Below are 20,295 nucleotides of genomic sequence, written 5' to 3'. Positions count from 1 at the left end.
AAAAGAGGGGTCAGGGGCGGAGGCGGGGGTGAGTGGTTTGAAGAAGAAGGAAAATAAGGGGTGCGGGTTGAGGAAAATTGAAATTGAAGGTGGGATGCGAGGTTGTTAATGGAGGAAAATAGAAAACAATGGAGGTGGGGTGAGTTTAATGGAGGAGGAGAACTGATGGGGGCGGGGCGGGGAGAGGAGAAACGAAAAGAGGGGCGGGATGGGCAAGGCGGGGTGATGGGTGTGAAGAAGAAAGAAAATAGGGGTGTGGGTGCTTTTTTATTTATAATATATATATATATATATATATATATATATATATAAAATAGTAAATATATATTTGTTATTTTTAAAAAATATATATATATAAAAATAATGTGTGGGGGATTAATTTTTTTTAAGAAAAATCGAACTTCTTACGTGGCTCTGACCTGACAGTGACGTGACATTGATGTGTAGGTGAGTGTAGCACACTCTCCGTTGTGAGAGGGATATTCAATTTTGAGGGGTGAAATTAATAAACTTTAAAGATGTTAAGAGGGGTAAATAAATAGAAGTTAAGTTTAAGTACTAAAGTGAGTTGGGAAGACAAGTTCTGAGGGAAAAAAATGTCTTTTCTCTTAATACTATACTACTATAGATAAATTTGACATGATATTGCAACTTACCCAGTTTTTAATATAAATATCGAAAAAGAAAAAATTAAATAGTCAATAACAGATAAAGTTTACCTTTCTAGTGTAAAATATTCTGTAGTGTGCACAAAAATTAAGTTCTATTATAATGAAGCATAAAAGGAATGTCCGAGTAATGTGAAAAAACAAAGCGTACGTTCATCATGTCCACAAGTAAAAATTTATCCACATCCACATGCAATATTTTACGCCAAAACCGAAGATATGCATACGGAAATACCATAGCAGAAATGAAGTATAAGTAAATAATTAGGTTTGAGTATATCGATAACCCTTAAATTAATTATTAATAAATTTTGTTTAGATACTTGAACTGTGATCTATTTCTATTGAGCAACATATGATAGATTGTTTCTATTTTATACTTCCATCTCAGATTTTGAAAAAAGAAAATCGTACATATTTTCAAGTGTTCATTACGTAATCACATAAAATATCACCTTCTTTAATTATACACATCAACATCCATTGAAATATATATATATGCCTGATATTTTACGGCTTATTTAGATTAAGCATATAACTAAAGAAGATGGTACTTTAATTAGTTAAATTATCCACATAATAAGCACTTCAAGACACACACAAAATTTTTTCAAAATTTTCTAACAAAAGTGTCTAATTAATGGAAACATTTTATTTTAATTAGTTAACTTATCTATATATATAGTAAACACTTCAAAACAAGCACATAATCTTTTCAAAATTTTCAAACAAAAGTGTCTAATTAATGAAAACATTTTATCATGTATCTAAGAAAATCAAAATAAATCACAATTTAAATGTCTAAATGAAGCTTACTGACAAGGTTAATAGGCTATCAATATAGTCAACCAAGTATTTATGAAGCTTATAAAAAAATTATGTTGGTGTAATATATCACAATTATAATTAATTAATAATTACAGTTGAAAATAAAATGAATAACAGTGAAGAAATAAAATAATCTTCTTTTTGATTGAGGCGCGTATATTTCACTGAGATTCAAGCCCATTGCGGCATAATTTACACCGATTCAGCAGTATATCTCTTGACTTGTTCCCTACAACAACCTATCAACGATGTACAACTCAAGTAACTTCGAATTAGTTGAAGAGTCCAAAGCTCCACCATAAGAACGCCTTCCTTCAACATATATTTACTTTCTTTGTGTACTGAATATAGTTAAAGACTTGGAATATTTTCTTTGTCTCAACTCTCTCTGTCACTAATATATTTACTCTTTTTTGTATAGTGAATATAGTTGAAGACTTAGAACATTTTTTATGTCTCAACTCTCGCTTTCACTTCACATCTTTTTCTTCTACTCATCAAAGGAAGTAACACCACTATTTATAGGTGGTGAATTCTTTCATGTATTGAATATGATAAATGTGGATAGATAAATAGTTTTGATGTTACATAAGTTACAAGAACTAATGACCAAGAGAGTTACAAGACCTAATGGTGATATAAATTACAAGAACTAATAACAATATGAGTTACACGAATTAATGATCATCTTTATCATAATTTATACCCACTAACTCAAAAAGATAATGTGGTGAATTATAAGAATAATGACATTGCTTTCTCCACTTTGTATTTACTAATGTCATGCACTTTAATTTATTTTAATAATAAAATAAAGTTTACCAATTGATGATGAAATGTTGATCAGCTATTTGAGCGAGCCTCACTTTTCGAGTCCCTTATGGAACCTAGGCCTATTAATTTGTCATTTCTAATCTGTACTCACAATTAATCAATTATGGTTTGGACTTTGGAGGTCAGCAAAAGGTTGGCCCTCTTAGGGTAGGCCAGATGGTCTCAGCTGTAACAATTAGAGTATCAAAAAGGCCCATTATATCAGCTGCTTGAAGAAAGAGGTAGGATACTTGCTTAAGAAACATAAATATAGTTTATCTTCGTTTACTTGATAAGTATTAATTTGATAGAACAAATCTTTTAATATCACTCTTAAATAACTACACAAACTACTATCAAATTTAAAATTTTAAAGTATAAATTAATATAAATAATAAACAAAAAAAATACCTAAAAAAAAATATTTGGAGAGTGTCAAGTTAACCAAAAAAACAAATAAAAAGAAACGGAGGGAGTATAACCGCATGATGATTTTTTTTTGTATGTCTCCCTTGTTTAATTTTAGTTTTTTCTGTCACGTCATCCTCATTAATTTAGTTGTCAATATTAATTTTGTGCATGTACCTTCCAAGAGCTGAAGAATCCATTTACGTAAAATAATGTACTAATATAATTGGACAACTCACCTAACTCATATACATGATGACAAACTATGGGAAAATGCATGTGAAGTTTCTTTCAATTGTTTTTTCATGGGTTAATGTGGGACGTGGTGGAGTAATAGTATATTCCCCTTTTTTAGTTAAATGTCTTTTATTTTTTGGTGAGGGAGATTCAAGAATAATTAAGGAGGCCATATTGATGTGATCATTTGAAAAGGTCAGAATTTCACATGGAGGCATTTCATGCAGTTATGCCTTTTGGAAGATGCCAAGTATATCTCCTATCATATCACTTATCTCTAGTTGATTCCAGATTAATTTACTTAATACTCCTTGGTTAATCATGGCCAGTAAGTGGCAGGATTTTATTTTTTATTAATGCTAGTAGCTATATTATTATTATTATTATGTTAAATGACTGTTATCATTTGTTTTGATGAGTTTTATTTATAGTACGTATTATTTTTTGAGTATGGTAATTTCTCTTTGTTTCTAGTTTCTTTACTCTTTTTTTTCGAGACCGTTGTTGTTGTTATTTATTTTAGCTAATTAAGATGATTTTATTATTATTTTCTCTCATGCTATCCTTAAGGATTGTTTGGGACGAGGAATAAGAAATAGTACTTTCAAGATAAAATGTGAGATCATGTTATTCCGCATTTGGCATATTAATTAGTTTTGAAATTATTTATCTTACCGTCTACACTATGATGATGGCACAAATTATCCTCTAGATATGGTGAATCCCCTCGGATAATTTTATTTATCTCATACCAAACCAAAGCATCCTTTAGGACTAGTCTGGCATGAATGGATAAGAAATAACTAATTACGAAATTAATTTTATATTAAGTTTACTCATATTTGATTGAAATGCAATCAGGAGATAACTTATTACGAAATAGTTATCTCGAGATTATAGTGATTTCATCACACATTGAAGTTGAAATAAAAATTTTAAAATAATTAATTTTAGAATAATTTATTTCCTGTCCACAAATCCCAATTAAATAACATTAATAATAATTAAACTTAGAATTCTAAAATTTCATTAACAAGGAACTATGATAAGGTAATGTTTTTTAAAGTTTGCCATATATTTAAATAGTACGAGTAATAAATTTCTCTCCCCGGTCGGGCATTAATAATCTTTCCGAATTAGAACAAAGAATAAGTAAATTTATGTTTACAGAGGCACAGTGCTCCTAATTGGTTCAATCATAGAGTAGTTGTTAATTTCCTGTTCTGTTTGGACAAGGCTTTCTCTGTCTATCAACGAAGAGGGGAACATCTGCAACTGCTTCTTCATATTGCCTAAGTCAAAGTATATTCTTCTATTTTCCACTTCTTGATTTTGAGTTCCTCAGTATCTTTTTGCTACTCCCTTTTTTTGTACCTATATATAAAAGTTTTGACTTTTTCCCTAGGAATCCTATTTCAAGATTCTTGAATTTAAGCTCTAAGTATCATTTATAGAGTTTCTTTTAAATTGTTACCAAAAATTAATTGGTAACTGTAATTTTCTGAATTGGGATTATCTGGATTTTTCAAATCTGAAGGTCCTTATAAGACTTGTAAAGTTTTAATCTTGATTAGATCTTGAACTGATTTTGAGGGTTTTGATAGAGGTTCTGGAAGCTTCTTTTGTGGTTTCAAGCTAAAAAATGGAGCCCCCATTTTCTGAAAGTCAGGCCAATTTTTATTATAGTCGTCATTACCTTGAATATGCTGTTTTGCCATTGTTGAAACTCCTATGTTTAACTGTTATTGGCTTGATTCTTGCACATCCAAGAACCCAATTAGTTCCTAAAGCTACTTTTAAGCTCCTTAGCAAGCTTGTGTTTGCTCTCTTCTTGCCTTGTACCATCTTTATTCACCTTGGTGAGACTATTACTGTCAAGAATTTTATACGCTGGTGGTTTGTACCGGCTAATGTACTTCTCAGTACTGCAATTGGTTGTCTATTGGGGTACTTGGTAACGAAAATCTGTAAGCCTCCTCCAGAGTACTTTAGGTTCACTATCATTGCGACTGCGTTTGGGAATACGGGCAATTTGCCTCTTGCTATTGTTGGATCAGTGTGCCATAGTGATGACAATCCTTTTGGTCCAGATTGCTACACGACTGGTGTGTCTTATGTGTCGTTTGCTCAATGGGTGGCGGTGCTGCTTGTTTACACTCTTGTTTACCATATGATGGAGCCCCCGATGGAGTACTTTGATGTTGTTGATGATGGCGGTGAGATTCAGGAGCCATTACCTAGTAATGATCTAAGTAGGCCACTTCTAGTGGAAGCTGAGTGGCCTGGTATGGAAGATAGAGAAACTGAGCATTGCAAGACGCCCTTTATTGCACGGGTTTTTACAAGTTTCTCAACCCTTTCACATAGTTCTATTCCAGACCCTGATAGCTTGGAGGAAGTGCCAGCTCCAACGAGTCCTAAATCTATTAGATGTTTAGCAGAGCCCCAGGTGGTTAGAAGATTAAGAATTGTTGCTGAACAAACTCCAGTTCGCCATGTTCTCCAACCCCCAATGTTGGCAACATTGTTGGCTTTTATTGTTGGAATGGTTACACCCATTAAATCTGTTGTTTATGGTGACGCGGCTCCTCTTGCGTTCATCACAGACAGTTTACAAATTTCTGCTCAAGCCATGGTGCCTTCAGTTATGCTGATTCTAGGAGGAATGCTTGCTGAGGGTCCAAACGAATCTGAACTTGGTCTTCGAACCACTGTTGGCATCACCGTTGCTAGACTTTTGGTCCTTCCTTTGGTGGGATCCGGGGTGGTCTATTTGGGTGATCAACTGAACTTTTTAATCCCTGATGATAAGATGTACCGGTTTGTTCTTTTGCTGCAGTACACAACACCAAGTGCCATCTTGTTGGGAGCAGTTGCTAGCTTGAGAGGTTATGCAGTCAAAGAAGCTTCAGCGTTGCTCTTCTGGCAACACGTTTTTGCTCTGCTCTCTGTTTCAATATACATTATTATCTACTTCAAGCTTCTGCTTTCTTATGTCTGAGGTTTGTTTGCAATATTCATGTCAATTTAGAGTTTCTATGTAGTAATCGAAGTGGCATTAGTGGTGATCATTTCAGTGTTTCTACTTGTTTCATTTAATCAGCTGATGTACCAAACTTGTATGTGAAGGGTTTCAAAGTGGTGGTACTTGATTACATATGCCTACAAATAGTATGTAAACAAACTTCTCATATATAGTGTGTGCCTTGGCTTTCCTTTGATTTGTTTCTATCTCTGTCAGGCGTATGCAGTGCAACTACTACTTTTATGAAGCATCTATCCATCTAGAATGGACTCTGTCTGTTGACCTCACAGGTTTAAAGGGGTTCAAGTCCCCGGCAAAGAAGTTTCGATATACCTGTCATATCATATGTATGGTAAAAACAGGTACCGTCCAAGTTTGAGTTGTGGCCAAGTTTCACTATATGCTCTCTCCGGGGAGCTTTGGAGGATGGAGCTGAGGCTCATATATAGTATTTTCTGGAGTCAATCTACTCTTCGAATTAACAAGCACAATGGACGAAAAACTGAATTACAATACCCGAATCAGGGACATACTTGCTTTTATGTCTCAAATTCTCAAAGCCAAATCATGTGAAATGGAACCATGTACTCATATTCAGTGGGTCGTGGCAACAAGGCCATTATGTCACTTATAGTACCCCGTCATGTATTTAAGGCATCTGCAAATGTTTCTATTTGTAGCTCGATGGAAACTGTACAGGTCTTTGCTAGAGTGCGACTAAATGAGCAATGTGAAACGTGCTCAAAATTAGCATGACATTATTATCAACTTTTTTCGTTTGGACATGCAAACTTTACAGTTCGATAAGTTATTGCTCCTCTTTATTTCCATTTCCTCCTTTAAAGGATTTTCCCAAACTGAAAAAAGTAAATCAATTATCAATTGCACTTCAAATCAAATTAACAGAGATGGATTATATGATTATTTAATCTACTCCGCTCTATTCAAGTCCATTTTATTTTAATACTAAATAAACTTCCTTCCATCTAATACTTGCAACTAATTTATACATATGATGTCCATGTACATCAATGTTACTTATCTATGTTCCGTGAACATAAAGGAAATAGCCCCGAAAAACAAAATAAACTGTGTCCTCTAAATTATTAAAAAGGAAATATTCGAAAAGTGACCTTGAACATTGGAGACCTCCTAAAAGGCATTTGGATTTGGATTGCTGTGGAGGTTGACTTCATGATCATGACTAAAACAACTAAAAGAACTCTTTTTTTTTTTTAATCATTAAACCATAATTCTGGAGAAAACCTATTCTGAAAGATATTTGGACTTTGAGAAAAACTGGAATGGCAAATCAAAAGTGCATAGTGGAAGCAAAGAATGAAGAGGAAGAATAGTGTTTAATTTCTTCTATTGCAAAAATGCTATCCAATTCTTGCAAGTTTTCCTCTTCTTCATAATTACTAACTTCTATTTCCCATTCTTCAACTTGGTATCTGGGTACAATTTTTCTTTTTTCTTATCACAATTTACATTTCATACTATCTAAGATTTTATGCTACACGATTTATGAATATAACACAATCATGTTAATAACTTATGTACATATTGCTGCTCTCTAATTGATCCTGTTTCTCTTCGCATTTTGAAATATCTAACATAATACAGGTGAACTGTTTTGGGACCTGAAGTTATTTTCGCGAAGGCTTTATCTGAATATGTAAGTTCATACATTCCAAAGAAGAAAATTAAGCACGATGAACTAGTATATTATTATAAAAAATGCGAGACCATCATGCCTTACCGATCCACCTACCAAGGAGCTATGGTAACAAAAGGGAGAAAACTATTTGCAGTGTTTACACCAAACAAAATGAATATAAGTGTCTTTCATAAAATATTTTGTCATTAACTGTGGTTAAGTGATATGTGTCCGCTATATCAAGTGCGGAAGCACTGGATGTTGGAAAGTATATTCCAAGCAAACGCGTTATTGCAACATGCCTTGCCTGGTGATATTTTAGGAATGAGAAAATTTTGCTTTGTATAGGATGAACATACATGTAGAGTCTGCGCCAAGGAAGATGGAAGAATGTAGGATTTGCCATGATGCTGATGATGATTCTAACATGGAGGTACCTTGTTCTTGCCGTGGAACCCTCAAGGTTTGTTGTGCCAACTATTTGCTCATTTGTGATACATGTCTGATTTGTTTCATATCTGAAAAAAATATATATGCTTACTGTTCTCACTTCAGGTTTAAACTGTCGTCATATGGATCGTGCTAAATGTTATATATATGAAATTTGTTACCATGAGTTTCATATAGCTATTGTAGGTTAGTTATTAGGACCAGCTCTTATTAAATTGTGCTCTCTACTAGAGCTTTGTCACAAAGCACATTTGGATTCTTATCAGTCTTGTTGTTGCTTCCTTTTAGACTCCATAGTATCTAGTGGTGTGAAGTAAAAAAAACTGAAATTTCGTTGACAGGTTAAGCGGTTTCGTACATCCTTATATGCATAATCATTTAGTAGTGTTTTGTTCTTAATGAAGATTTTGTAAATGCAGTATGCACATCGTAAATGTGTACAGAGGTGGTGCAATGAAAAGGGGGACACCATCTGTGAAATTTGCCGCCAGGTCCAATTCTGATTAAGCGATTCCTTTTCCTTTGTCCATTTTTTATGCCAGAGCCTGAATGTTGCTATTGAGTATCCTGTATGTGCTGCTGAAAGTAGGTTGGTTTTAACCATGTCTGTTTAATGTGAGATTGCAGAATTTTAAGCCAGATTACACTGCACCAGTTCCTCTATTTGGCCGATTTCCAGTGAACACGAGGTAATTTTACCCTCTCAAATTTCGCTGCAGGTTGTTTGTTTACAAAACTGTTCTGTACCATTCCAACTAATAACTATAGCTGCTGTGCGTGGTTTGTCTTTCCTATCACAGAGGATACTGGGATATTTCCATGGGTGGGATTGTTTATATATTCTTGCCTTTTCCTCGATTATTTCATCGGTTATTTCTGCCTTTTCGTTGGAGCCGTTTATATATTCCTCTTTTTAATTATTGGTGTTGAAAGCTATTGGAATCTTACTGGCAGTCTATGTTGTTGTGAAAGCTTTTATTGCTGTATGATGTCGGAGGCATCAACAAGTGGGTAAAGCAAAAAAACTTCGTATATTTTTGATGTTAAATCATCTCATACTATTGACCAGTTATTGTAACAACTCACAACTGCATAGGCAGAGCAGTGTGGTCTATCTTATGAAATTTGCATCTCATAAAGTAGTAAAAAAAAACTCGGAACTGTTGGTGTAAATTTCGATATTGAATTATAGAAAAACTTGTCTTTAACCTACTAGTGATATATTGATATGCTAGACATGAAATGCAAGTTAAGAACTGACTTGGACATGTTCTCTTCTCTTGTAGCAATGAAAGGTTGTTGATTTTCAATTTCTTCTCTTTATGTTTGTTTGAGGATCTTCATCACTCACAGTCAGACGAAGAAAATGAGTTGCCATTACAACAGTTTCAGCAATCTCAAATTGTACCACTGAATGATGAGAATGGACTTTTATACATGTCCAATGAACCCTTGAAATACTATTTATCTCAACACCAGTGGGGAGTTTGGCACTGCAACTCTGGTGATCCTACGTTAACGTCATCAACTCCCTGCTCCATGATGGAGTATTCTTCTGTTGAGATTCGGCCATAAGATGGTTGAGCAGATAAGAATGTTGCCAGACAAATTAAGCAATTTCTAGATTGCTTTAAATTAGCTTGTACTCCATCCTACATCGGATACACTGTAATAATACAAGAAAAGATGTTTGAATAATTGGGCAAAAGAGCGAAATGATATCGCGTCATGTTAGTGTTTTTGTTGGAAATTGCTTTAAGTTACTGCACTAGTTTTTAGCAAAATAAGTTAGTTAATTTAGGATGAATTTGAATTTTGAATTTAAATTAGGTTGTTTGATTTGTTGAGACATTTTAGTGAGTTTAAATTTTGAATGTTGCTGTTTTTTCTATTGTAAGGTGGCTATTTAAAGTCTCTTAATGCTCAATAAAATCATTGAATAATATTGAATACTATTAAAAGTTATTCAATCCTTTGAGAGTCATTTTAACCCCTTTCTCGCTGCCACATCTTTTTTTAAAAAACCAACAGTGGTATCAAAGCCTCATTGATCTTACGAGATCTGTGTGTTCTTCCAAAGTGCTACCATACCATTTTTAACTGCAAGGGCTATCTTTTTAATCGTAAGGGCTACCCATTTTAACCCGGCAGGACTACCATTTTTAACCCGTGCTTATTTTCAAAGCGTAGGGCTATTTTCAATCAAAAAGATGTCAAGCAGCAGTCTCTCATTGAATGCCCCAAAAATTTTTACTGGCGAAAACTACCAAATTTGATAAGTGAAAATGAAATCATATCTTCAAGCCTATAATCTGTGGGAAGTTGTAGCGGATGATATATCATTACAATCACTCCTTGAAAATCCTACTGTTGCTCAAATTAAATCTCATTCAGATGAAGAGCTCAAAAAATTCAAAGCCAAAACTGTAATTCAAAATTCAGTTGCGGATTCGATTTTTTCTAAAATCATTGCTTGTGAGACAGCAAATGAAGCTTGGGAAAAACTAAAAAAGGAATATCAAGGAAGTGATCGAGTTAGACAAATGCAAATTTTGAATTTGAAAAGGGATTTTGAATCTCTTAAAATGCAAGAGGATGAAACTATTGCTGAGTATTTTGAAAAGATTTCTTTGCTTGTCAGTAAAATCAAGTTAGTTGGTGGGGATTTCAAAGATGATAGAATAGTAGAAAAAATTCTTGTGACAATTCCGGAGAGATTCGAGTCTAAAATCTCATCTCTGGAGGAGTCTAAAGATCTCTCTACTATCTCTGTTGAAGAACTAATAAGTGCTCTTCAAGCACAAGAGCAAAGAAGAGCTTTTAGACAAGACAATGTTGCTGAGAGTGCCTTTTATGCACAAAACAAAAAAGGAAAAGGTAATTATCCTCCTTGCAGACACTGCAAAAAAAAAACACATTTGGAGAATTTTTGTTGGTGGAGACCTGATGCAATATGTGGAAATTGCAAACAAGCGGTCATGTTACAAAAGTGTGCAAGCTTAAAAACAATCCTCAAGCACAATTTGCGGAAGTAAAAATTGAGGAGGAGCGCCTTTTTTAAATCGCAGTAACTAAAGCAAGGAGGAGTGTTGAAAATTGCTTTAAGTTACTGCACTAGTTTTTAGCAAAATAAGCTAGTTAATTTAGGATGAATTTGAATTTTGAATTTAAGTTAGGTTATTTGATTTATTAAGACATTTTAGTGAGTTTAAATTTTGAATGTTGCTGTTTTTTCTATTGTAAGGTGACTATTTAAAGCCTCTTGATGCTCAGTAAAATCATTGAATACTATTGAAAGTTATTCAATCCTTTGATTTTCTACCATAACTAGAACGTTTCTTGGTGGAAAAGGTTTTCTTATTGGAAAATCTCTTCCTTATTTGATTTATTCTAGCTTGGAGGAAAAGTTTTAGACCTCTATGAATTGAAGATCTTTCTTCCAACGACAATCCAAAGCATCATAATGTAATCATTACAGAGTTTTGTTTAGGTGAAGATTTCTTTCGATAATTTTTAAGATTATTAGTTTTTCATTTGTAGAGCAATTAGTCAAATCATATATAACAATATTAGTTTTTAATGAGATTTGCTATTATTAGCTTTCGCAAGACATCCCAACACGGCATTATCAAATTTACAACATGAATAGTTCTCATTTCCCGCATCGTCAGGAAGAATTGATCTCATCACGTTGACGTCCTTAGGTTCCGACAGTAGACTCATTCTTTATTGAACCTTGAGACATTTTAATCGGTTCACATTGAAGCGTATCTAATTCAATATACTTTTAGTCAAGAAAGTATATACTATCTTATTGGACTAGTCAATTATTCAGGAGAAAATCATATAAGAGAGATAAAAGGAATCGACTTCTGGATCATCAAGAGACATTTTCGAGAAGTTGAATCAATGGTCGAGTTTAAGCATTTAGAAAAAGTTCTGAAAACTTTCTTTTGATAAAATCAGATTTTTGAGACACTTTTGTTTTTTTGTGAAAATACTTTTGAGTAGGGAGTAAAACTTTTAAAGCAACAACTATCCTAACACGTTCGAGAGTTATTAGTCCAAAGTGTTGTTAAACTAATTCTCTTTTTCAGTATCGTTATTAGTCTTCCATTATGGCATATTTTTTGGTTCCTACTTTTTAAAGCTTTTGTATTTACCTCAACGCCACATCACTTTTTCCCCCTCTCATACCATTTCCTTTTTCTCACCTAAGAAAATCCTAATTTATTGCTTCTTCTCTTTATTTTTCATTTATAAAATAATACTCCCTCCGTTCCATTTTACGTGTTATTCTTTTACTTGGCAGGGTATTTAAGAAAAGAAAAAAAAAATATTCGAAAGTGTCATATGGAATGACAGGGAGGAAGTACTAAAAAGGAAATATTCGAAAAGTGACGTTGAACATTGGAGACCTCCACTTGTGCATGCTGAAAGGCATCTGGATTTGGATTGCTGTGGAGGTTGACTTCATGACTTTTAACAACTAAAAACAGAACTCTTGCTTTATCATTAAACCATAATTCTGGAGAAAACCTGTTCTAAAAGATACTTGGACTGAGAAAAATTGGAATGGCAAATCAAAAGTGCATAGTGGAAGAAAAGAATGAAGAGGAAGGATGAGTGTTTAGTTTCTTCTCTTGCAAAAATGCCATCCCATTCTTGTAGGTTTTCCTCTTCTTCATAATTAATACACTCACTTCTCTTTCCCATTCTTCAGCTTGCTTCTTTGTATAGGACGGACGTCCACGTAGAGTCTGCACCAAGGAAGATGAAGAACGAATGTAGGATTTGCCATGATGGCGATGATGATTCTAACATGGAGGTACCCTGTTCTTGCCGCGGAACCCTCAAGGTTTGTTGTGCTAATATCTCCTCATTTGTTTCATATCTGAAAGATATACGCTTACCATGAGGTACAAACCATTCTAAGGCAGCAGCACACAAGGATGATACAGAGAGAGAGATATTTGAAACTTATCAAAATGAGTTTCCATTTCCAGAAATCGTCTGTTGTTTTAATGAAGTTTTTGTAAATGCAGTATGCACATCGCAAATGTGTACAGAGGTGGTGCAATGAGAAGGGGGACACCATCTGTGAAATATGCTGCCAGGTCTGTGATTCCACACTTTCTTTTCCTTACTTCATTCTTCAAGCCACAACCTAAATTCCTAAATGCTGCTATTGAGTGTTCTGAATATGCTGCTGAAAGCCCACGGTTCTCTCTAATGTGAGATTGCAGGATTTTAACCCAGATTATACAGCACCAGCTCCTCTATTTGGCAGATTTACAATGAACACGAGGTAATTTTACCAGCTGAAATTTGCCGGTTATTTCTTCACAGAAATGTTCTTTACCATTCCAACCAATAACTATGGCTGCTGTGCTTGGTTTTTCTTTGCTATCACAGAGGAAACTGGGATATTTCCATGGGTGGGGTCGACTATCCTCATTTTGCTGCATTGGTCTCTGCAGATCACAATTTTCTTGCTTATGAATCTGATGAGTATGCAGCATTTTACCCAAGAAGTTTGATATTCTGCCGTGTTGTTGCCATAACTGTAAGCTCCACATTGCTTCCTACATAGGACTTGCTCAGAATAGAACTCGAAAAAGAGAACCAATTGAATGTAAATACTTCAACAACTTAGGTAGGGACATCTTATATTGCTAAATACAGTGCCCACTCTGCACAGACTAGGCATACAAAGCATTCCGGCCCATCTTAGTGAAGAAACATGATATTTGTTCACGTCCATTAGTTTGTTTGTACCCGTCTTTAGTTGTTATCTATTCGTGATATCAAGAATATAAAGACTGGGTGGCTTATTCACGTAAATTGTAGTCCTTGCCTCAGTAGTAAAATTTTGTTTCCTGTCAATAGAGGTACAGTCTTTAGATTCAACTTCCTCCCTTGTCCATGCAGTTTGTGCTTCTTCTGATGTTGCGTACAATGCTGCCAATAATCGTCGGTGTTGCTGGAGATAACTCGGTAATATTGGTCATGGTTAGTGTCACAGTTATATTTCCTTTGAAAATGAAAATTCTGCTTTTTCCTCGGTTCATTTATATGTTCATCTTTATAGTTATTAGTGTTGAAAGCTATTGGAATCCTACTGGCAGTCTATGTTGTGGTGAAAACTTTTATTGCTGTACGACATCGGAGGCATCAGCAGGTGCGTAAAGCATCAAAAACACTTGTATATTTTTTTAAGCTAAATCATCTCATAATGCTAAATCTTCATAGGCAAAGCAATGCTGTATACCTAATGAAATTTGCATTAGCAGACACAATAAACGCAAAACTTATATTGTCTTGTTAAATGACACAATAGACTCAAAACCTGAATCAAATATTATTTGCAATAGTACTGAACTCACCATGCTAGCCAGTTGTAGCAATGAAGGGTTGTTCGATTTTCAGTTTCTTCTGTGTTTGTTTGTTTTAGGGTCTTCATCACTCACAGGAAGAAAACGAGCTGCCATTACAACAGCTTCAGCACTCTCAAATTGTTCCATTGAATGACGAGAATGGAATACCACTACAGCCACCTCAGACACATCTTATACATGTCCGATGAATCCTTAAAATACAATTTATCTCAACACCAGTGGGAAGTTTGGCACTGCAACTGGTGATCCTCCGTAAACATCATCAGCTCGCTGCTCCATAATTGAGTATTCTTCTGTTGAGATTCGGCCATAAGATGGTCATGCAGATTGATTGTTGGCAGACAAATAAAGCAAAGCTGCAAAAAGAAGTCAAATGATTTCGCATAACAGTGTTTGTCTTTTAGACATTTCTATCTTGCTTTAAGTATCTTATACTCCATACTAACTCAGATTCACAGTAATAATACTGGAAAAGATGCTTGCATAATTGAGTAAAAGAGCAAAATGATCTCACCACATTGAAATCTTTCGGTTCCGACAGTATACTCATTTTCAATTGAACCTTGAGACATTATTATCGGTTCACATTGAAGCATAACAGTAACTAGAAAGTAATCAAAGTACATATCCTATGATCCTAATTGACTATTCATGATGTACTCAACTTGTTCGATTATATACATGTTCTCAACAAAATAGTATTACATGGTTTCTTCGATTGTTGCACACTGGCTAATGACACCATTTAAGAGAGATGCTTTAGAGGAATCGACGTCTGAATCATTAAAAGGCATTTTCGAGGTGGTGAATCATGATCGAGTTTAAGCGTTGTAATTATACGCAGAAGCACCCAAAATTAATACTACTAGTTAACAAGAACAATGTTCAAAAGTAGATGTCTGAAAATGACACAATCACCGTCATATTTTATTGAAGCTCTGTAATAGAAGTATCAGCACAAAAATCTAATCCCCGAACCAAGAGAAAGCTTCACCTGAATAAGCATTTAAACTCAAAATAAACTCACCCTCAACCAGAATAAGTATCTAACATATTCTGATACTGTAAAAGTTTTCACCTTAAACCATCAGAAAGAACATAGACGGATCACAACGATAGAAGTACCAAGAAATATAGAAGTACAGATCCAAGAAAAAACATAAACAAAGGAGAAAACATGAATTCCAAACTAGTAAATAGTCACTCTGGCAAAGCAGAGCATGCAGAAAACAGTCTTAAATAAGGAACGACAGTTGAGATTTCAGTCCTCCTCGGACTCGGACTCAGCACTCTGCAGCCAGTCAATAAAGGGTTTGACATTCTTCCAAATTTTAGAGTCCTTTTTAACCCCAGCAACACCCTCTTTATACCACTGCACTATAAATTCCTCCTCCAATACATCAGCATCATACAAAGCTTTCAAAACGAGTGCTACTTCTTTCACAGCTGCTGGGCTAGATTTCCCACAGAATTCTTCCAGACCTCTGAGCAAACGTAGCTGTGACCCATCCTCTTGACCAACAGCAGCGAGAAGATAACCTTTCTTCTTAATAAGCTCCTTGGCGAATGCTTTCTCCACACCATCCAAGAGTGCCTCGTAGACAGCAGTAACTATGTTCTGAGGAGACCCAGAGAGTGAACCCAGGAAAGATCGAAATTGGCTGGCCGTAGCTCCCTTCTTTAGATATACTTTCACCTCCTCAACAAGTGTCTCAAAGATTCCCTCTCCATTCTCAGCTTTGGGATCACGCACAGATGGTGCAGAAGCAGCCTTGGAACTTTGGCAAGCTTGAGTAGCTTCTTTGGGCTTCTTCTCCTTCTCATTTGTGGATAGCATAACCATTTCAGCCGTCACAGCATTCAACTGTTCCTGAATGCGCTGCTGTGCAGCTTCCATTGATGTATCAGTCTGCCACTGAACATCATCGTCGTCTTCGTCATCCTCTTCCCTGACATTGACATGCCTTTTGGGTGGGGAAGCACGATCCTCGTCAGAGCCACTAGCTTTCTTTTTAGAGGTAGGTTTCATACTGGCTTCCTTGGAAGAAACCTTTTTCTTTGTTTCTTTCTTCAGCTTCTTCATCTCTTCATCAGCAGCCTCACCTTCCTTTAGACGCTCCTTTTCAGCTCTCCTCATTGCCTTCTTGTCCTTGACACCCTTCTTAGACTCGGGTGGGTTTTTAAGAATAAAGGTTGTCAGCTTGTCTCTCATGTCTACATCAGAAATAAAACCACATGCAGCACACTTCAGTTGAATCATCTGATTTTTAGTGATAAGGATCTCAGTTTCAGGGTTACCACACCCATAGCACTGAACATATTTCTTGATGAAAATCTCAAGAAGACCAGCAAGCTTGGCAGTATCATGAGCCCCATTGACAAGGGCAGTTCCAGTTTTTTCGTCGAACTTTGACTGAGCTCCAAGCTCACAACCAAAATGCTTTGTGGTGTAAGATGCCGGCCTTGCTAGAGCTTTGGCAATGTCAACCATGTTGACCACGTTTGTCTTGATGCCATTCCCACGTCCCTCTATCTTGGTAATCATCCTCGGCATCTTGTACCTGTAGAAGGCATCATCACTGTTGGCAGCTCCAATATTCTGCAAAGCCATTTTTGGTTCAGTGAAAAGTGTCAGGGGGTTCCAGATGATCCTTTGGCCCAAATTTTGTTGACAGAAGGTTGTGTCTGGCTGCAACCACTAAGCACTAAGTGTCCTTCCTGAGATAAGTCAAGATGCATACAGTCAACCCTATCGGAAATATGATGACTCTTTTTTCTTGACGTAGGACAATATTCTCCAAGCAATCCAACGGATCCTAAATAGAGGGTGGCTTGTTCGGACATAAAAGAAACTGCAAACTTGAGAAACTGCAACTTGAAACCCACGAAGATAGCCCACAACCTTCAGAAAGAAAAACCACATCAAAAGATAAGAATAAGCTCTGGTTACCTTCTCCAATTAAAAATAATTTGTGTAAGAGAATATTTTAGACAATGTTACTAAATATAAGCAATGTAAAAATAGGAAAAAAAAAAAAGGAAAAACGATAAATAAAAATAGGTTGCAGATTGAGCTTCCATCTAGAGATGAGGGAGGTTTTTAATCCAATTCTTTCAGTTGTATAGCTTGAGCAAGTAGCTGTAAATTTTAAGGAAAATGATGTCCTGGAAATTTATGTACATGAATAAAAAGAATGACATACGTACTTGGGCATATCTACCTGCTAAAGCATAACATTACTTGGGAAATTTACATATTGCGTATCTGAGATCTGAACCACAGTACCACTTGCTGTAAAAGACACTCAGTTGTAAAATTATAGAACTAAAAAGATGGACCACTCATATATTGCATAGCTAAGCTTCTAAATCGCAAACAACAGTCACTAGCTGGAAGAAAACCCCATTATCGTAAAATTTGGACTCAATTATGTTGCTCGCTAATAGCAGTGTCTTTATTATGGAATGAATCAGAGTTTTTCAAAACATGCATGGCACAATCATATCTAATATAGCCTTCTAATTACAGTAGTTTAATAAATCAGGGTAAACACCCCTGGTGCTGGCGCCTCCAGCCGAATAACCCCCTTCTCAATGTAGCTCGAGCTTCCTTATCATCCCTCTCACGTTCTTCAAGCTGAATTACATCCATCTCACTCACGGTTAACTATATCGAATAAATCCATAATCCTCCATCTGAATTGTCCCAATTACAAACAACTCCCCCTCCCCTATCTCTTTCCCTAGTGAAAAACCAGCCCTACTTATTTTGTTCTACATCCGAACATCTAAAACTTCTCAAATTAAGCATCAGAATCATTAAATACTAATCTACCTATCAATTTCCAGTCATAACCAGCTCATATAAAACAGATTGCAAAACATAAATTTGGTACTAATTACTCAGCTATATAAAATTAATATACACACAAGTATAAACACATTAACAAATCATCAATTACTCAACACAAAATCAACAACCAATCAACAGTTCCGATAATCAACAAATAGTAAAAGGAAATCATACCGATTGAAGGACGCAAGGAATAATTGAAGGAACAAAGAGGAGGAGTTGGTAAAAAAAGGGAGATTAGGGTACACGAATATATAAAGGGAAAAAGAGGGCGGCGAATCGGTGAGGCGGCGTAGGGATTTGTGTGTATATATAGGGTTTGAATGGAGGAAGGAATTGGAGAGTAACCAACAACCAGATACTTCTCTCAATCTGTAAGAAATTTGAATTTCTATTTTTTTTCCTTTTTTCGTCTATTTTTTATTTAAATTATCTATTTTTTTTTAAAAAAAAAATCCTTGTCTGTTCATCTTGGCCGTTCGTTGTGTCTAGTGATGACCTAGTTAGTAGGATTTAGCCACGTTTCATTCCACCACAATAGAAATCTGCTTGGCAGTTTCAATGTTTTTCTTTTTCTAAAATATTACAAATAATTTAAACTTCAGACTAAATTTAGATATTGCTATTTAAAATTTTACTATAAACATTACATTTAAACCCTAGACATTGAATTTTATGAGCCACCAAACAAGCTGGATATGTTGGTCAAATTCCCGTAGAGTGAGGCTACATTACTCTTTAAGTCTAATCCTTTTATGAGCTACTAAATGACTATTTTCATCAAACCCTAAAACCCGCAGAGTAAAGCTACGTTATTATAAACCTAATTCAAACTTATAAATTACATTGAAAAAATCATCTCGAATCACAAAAATTCTTAATAAATTAACAAATACTCCCTCCATCCCGTTTTACTTGTCTCAGATTTTCTAATTTGATTTCTCATTTACTTGTTATTTTTTATTAATCAAGACAAAACAATTTTTTTCCTTTTTTACCCTTAATATTAATTATTTTTTCTCCAAATTAAAATGTAAACATCATTCAACAGGGATGCTATGATAAAATAGCCGTTTTATTAATTATTTTTTTAATCAATATATAATGACAAATTGTTACGAGTAAAATAGGACGGAGGGAGTAGATCAAAGATATTAAATATTGTCTTTATCAAAATGAGAAGATTTTGAAATCCCCAATCTATATTTATCGATCATAACTTTCAAGGACTACAATGATTAAACGATTCAAATTTTAAATTTTGATGAATTTTGTTTCCCAAAATGTTTAATTGGGCAACACATACCTAGTACAGGACCTGGTCGGCCCATTTGAGGTCTCAAAGTCCAAAATGTATAATTCAGTATTTGACGTTACCCACGAAACCTAGGCTAGGCCCCCAATACGCTCCCCCTTCTTTATGTCCTTTCATTGTTGTTCATTTAGCTAGAATTTTACTACTACTACTGTACCCATAATTTTATATAGTTGGATTGTATAGTCCAATAGTTGGCGCAAGATGGGACTGTCCTAGTTTGCGCCAAATATTTGGACTATATCGGAAAAAAAATTGAGAAAAGCAATTGAAACACCTAAAGTGGAACGCGCGATACCTTGACGAATAATGGCTAATGTATATTAATGCTGGAAAGTTGAATGCGATGGTCGGTCCTTACGCAAGGATTATATTGCCCACCGTTACTTGTCCATGCCTTAGTTAATTACTTTATGGACATTGCACATGCAGTATAAAGAACACACTAAACTGATCCTACCTTTACTAGATGACATAATAAAACATTGAACAACTGAAGAAGGCATCTTTGTCAAAGTTTGCTTACCTGAATTACTCAGAAAAGAAGTTTTTCTAACCAAAATTAAGAAACAATTTGTCTCAGATTACTTAGGAACAAACGAGCAGATCAGTTTGACGAAAATTTAGGAAATTAAAAATG

The 20,295-nt window shown here is 35.0% G+C and overlaps 4 protein-coding genes across 6 annotated transcripts; 3 read left to right on the top strand and 1 right to left on the bottom strand.

Moving 5' to 3' along the window:
* Nucleotides 1-3,082: 3,082 nt before the first annotated feature.
* On the top strand, nucleotides 3,083-6,783 carry LOC107860099 (protein PIN-LIKES 2). The gene is made up of 2 exons (XM_016705337.2): nucleotides 3,083-5,956; nucleotides 6,196-6,783. The coding sequence occupies exon 1, from the start codon at nucleotides 4,597-4,599 to the stop codon at nucleotides 5,953-5,955; it is 1,359 nt and encodes a 452-aa protein (XP_016560823.2). The 5' UTR covers nucleotides 3,083-4,596; the 3' UTR covers nucleotide 5,956; nucleotides 6,196-6,783.
* Nucleotides 6,784-6,921: 138 nt separating this feature from the next.
* LOC107861349 (probable E3 ubiquitin ligase SUD1) lies at nucleotides 6,922-9,940 on the top strand. Of its 2 annotated transcripts, XM_016706690.2 has the most exons (6): nucleotides 6,922-7,437; nucleotides 7,606-7,657; nucleotides 7,988-8,102; nucleotides 8,509-8,580; nucleotides 8,717-8,778; nucleotides 9,376-9,940. In XM_016706690.2, coding segments are annotated over exons 2-6 (540 nt in total). In that variant the 5' UTR covers nucleotides 6,922-7,437; nucleotides 7,606-7,655; the 3' UTR covers nucleotides 9,665-9,940. The 2 variants fall into 2 exon arrangements, with proteins under 2 accessions (XP_016562176.1, XP_047263263.1); XM_047407307.1 differs by lacking the exon at nucleotides 6,922-7,437 and having other exon boundaries at nucleotides 7,447-7,657.
* A 2,015-nt stretch (nucleotides 9,941-11,955) lies between these two features.
* LOC107861348 lies at nucleotides 11,956-14,971 on the top strand. Of its 2 annotated transcripts, XM_016706689.2 has the most exons (8): nucleotides 11,956-12,756; nucleotides 12,830-12,947; nucleotides 13,135-13,206; nucleotides 13,336-13,397; nucleotides 13,505-13,655; nucleotides 14,021-14,101; nucleotides 14,181-14,270; nucleotides 14,544-14,971. In XM_016706689.2, exons 2-8 carry the CDS (start codon nucleotides 12,864-12,866, stop codon nucleotides 14,673-14,675), a joined length of 672 nt encoding a protein of 223 aa, XP_016562175.2. In that variant the 5' UTR covers nucleotides 11,956-12,756; nucleotides 12,830-12,863; the 3' UTR covers nucleotides 14,676-14,971. The 2 variants fall into 2 exon arrangements, with proteins under 2 accessions (XP_016562175.2, XP_047263261.1); XM_047407305.1 differs by lacking the exon at nucleotides 11,956-12,756 and having other exon boundaries at nucleotides 12,767-12,947.
* Nucleotides 14,972-15,547: 576 nt separating this feature from the next.
* Nucleotides 15,548-18,743, bottom strand: LOC107860098 (eukaryotic translation initiation factor 5). The gene is made up of 2 exons (XM_016705336.2): nucleotides 18,515-18,743; nucleotides 15,548-17,389 (listed from the first exon to the last, which is right to left on the bottom strand). Exon 2 carries the CDS (start codon nucleotides 17,096-17,098, stop codon nucleotides 15,749-15,751), a length of 1,350 nt encoding a protein of 449 aa, XP_016560822.2. The 5' UTR covers nucleotides 17,099-17,389; nucleotides 18,515-18,743; the 3' UTR covers nucleotides 15,548-15,748.
* Nucleotides 18,744-20,295: the final 1,552 nt, after the last annotated feature.

The sequence above is a fragment of the Capsicum annuum genome, chromosome 2 (genome assembly GCF_002878395.1).
Source record: "Capsicum annuum cultivar UCD-10X-F1 chromosome 2, UCD10Xv1.1, whole genome shotgun sequence".
Taxonomy (NCBI): domain Eukaryota; kingdom Viridiplantae; phylum Streptophyta; class Magnoliopsida; order Solanales; family Solanaceae; genus Capsicum; species Capsicum annuum.
Note: the sequence above shows the minus strand (reverse complement) of the source record. Positions and strands in the feature narration are given on the sequence as shown.

Bases quoted from the DNA above. Each gene is read 5' to 3' on its own strand.
- LOC107860099 (XM_016705337.2), top strand. From the start codon at position 4,597: ATGGAGCCCCCATTTTCTGAAAGTCAGGCCAATTTTTATTATAGTCGT.
- LOC107861349 (XM_016706690.2), top strand. The intron at 8,103-8,508 runs GTTTGTTGTGCC...TTGTAAATGCAG, and splicing joins CTTGCCGTGGAACCCTCAAG to TATGCACATCGTAAATGTGT. The intron at 8,581-8,716 runs GTCCAATTCTGA...GTGAGATTGCAG, and splicing joins TCTGTGAAATTTGCCGCCAG to AATTTTAAGCCAGATTACAC.
- LOC107861348 (XM_016706689.2), top strand. From the start codon at position 12,864: ATGAAGAACGAATGTAGGATTTGCCATGATGGCGATGATGATTCTAAC. The intron at 12,948-13,134 runs GTTTGTTGTGCT...TTGTAAATGCAG, and splicing joins CTTGCCGCGGAACCCTCAAG to TATGCACATCGCAAATGTGT. The intron at 13,207-13,335 runs GTCTGTGATTCC...GTGAGATTGCAG, and splicing joins TCTGTGAAATATGCTGCCAG to GATTTTAACCCAGATTATAC.
- LOC107860098 (XM_016705336.2), bottom strand. From the start codon at position 17,098: ATGGCTTTGCAGAATATTGGAGCTGCCAACAGTGATGATGCCTTCTAC.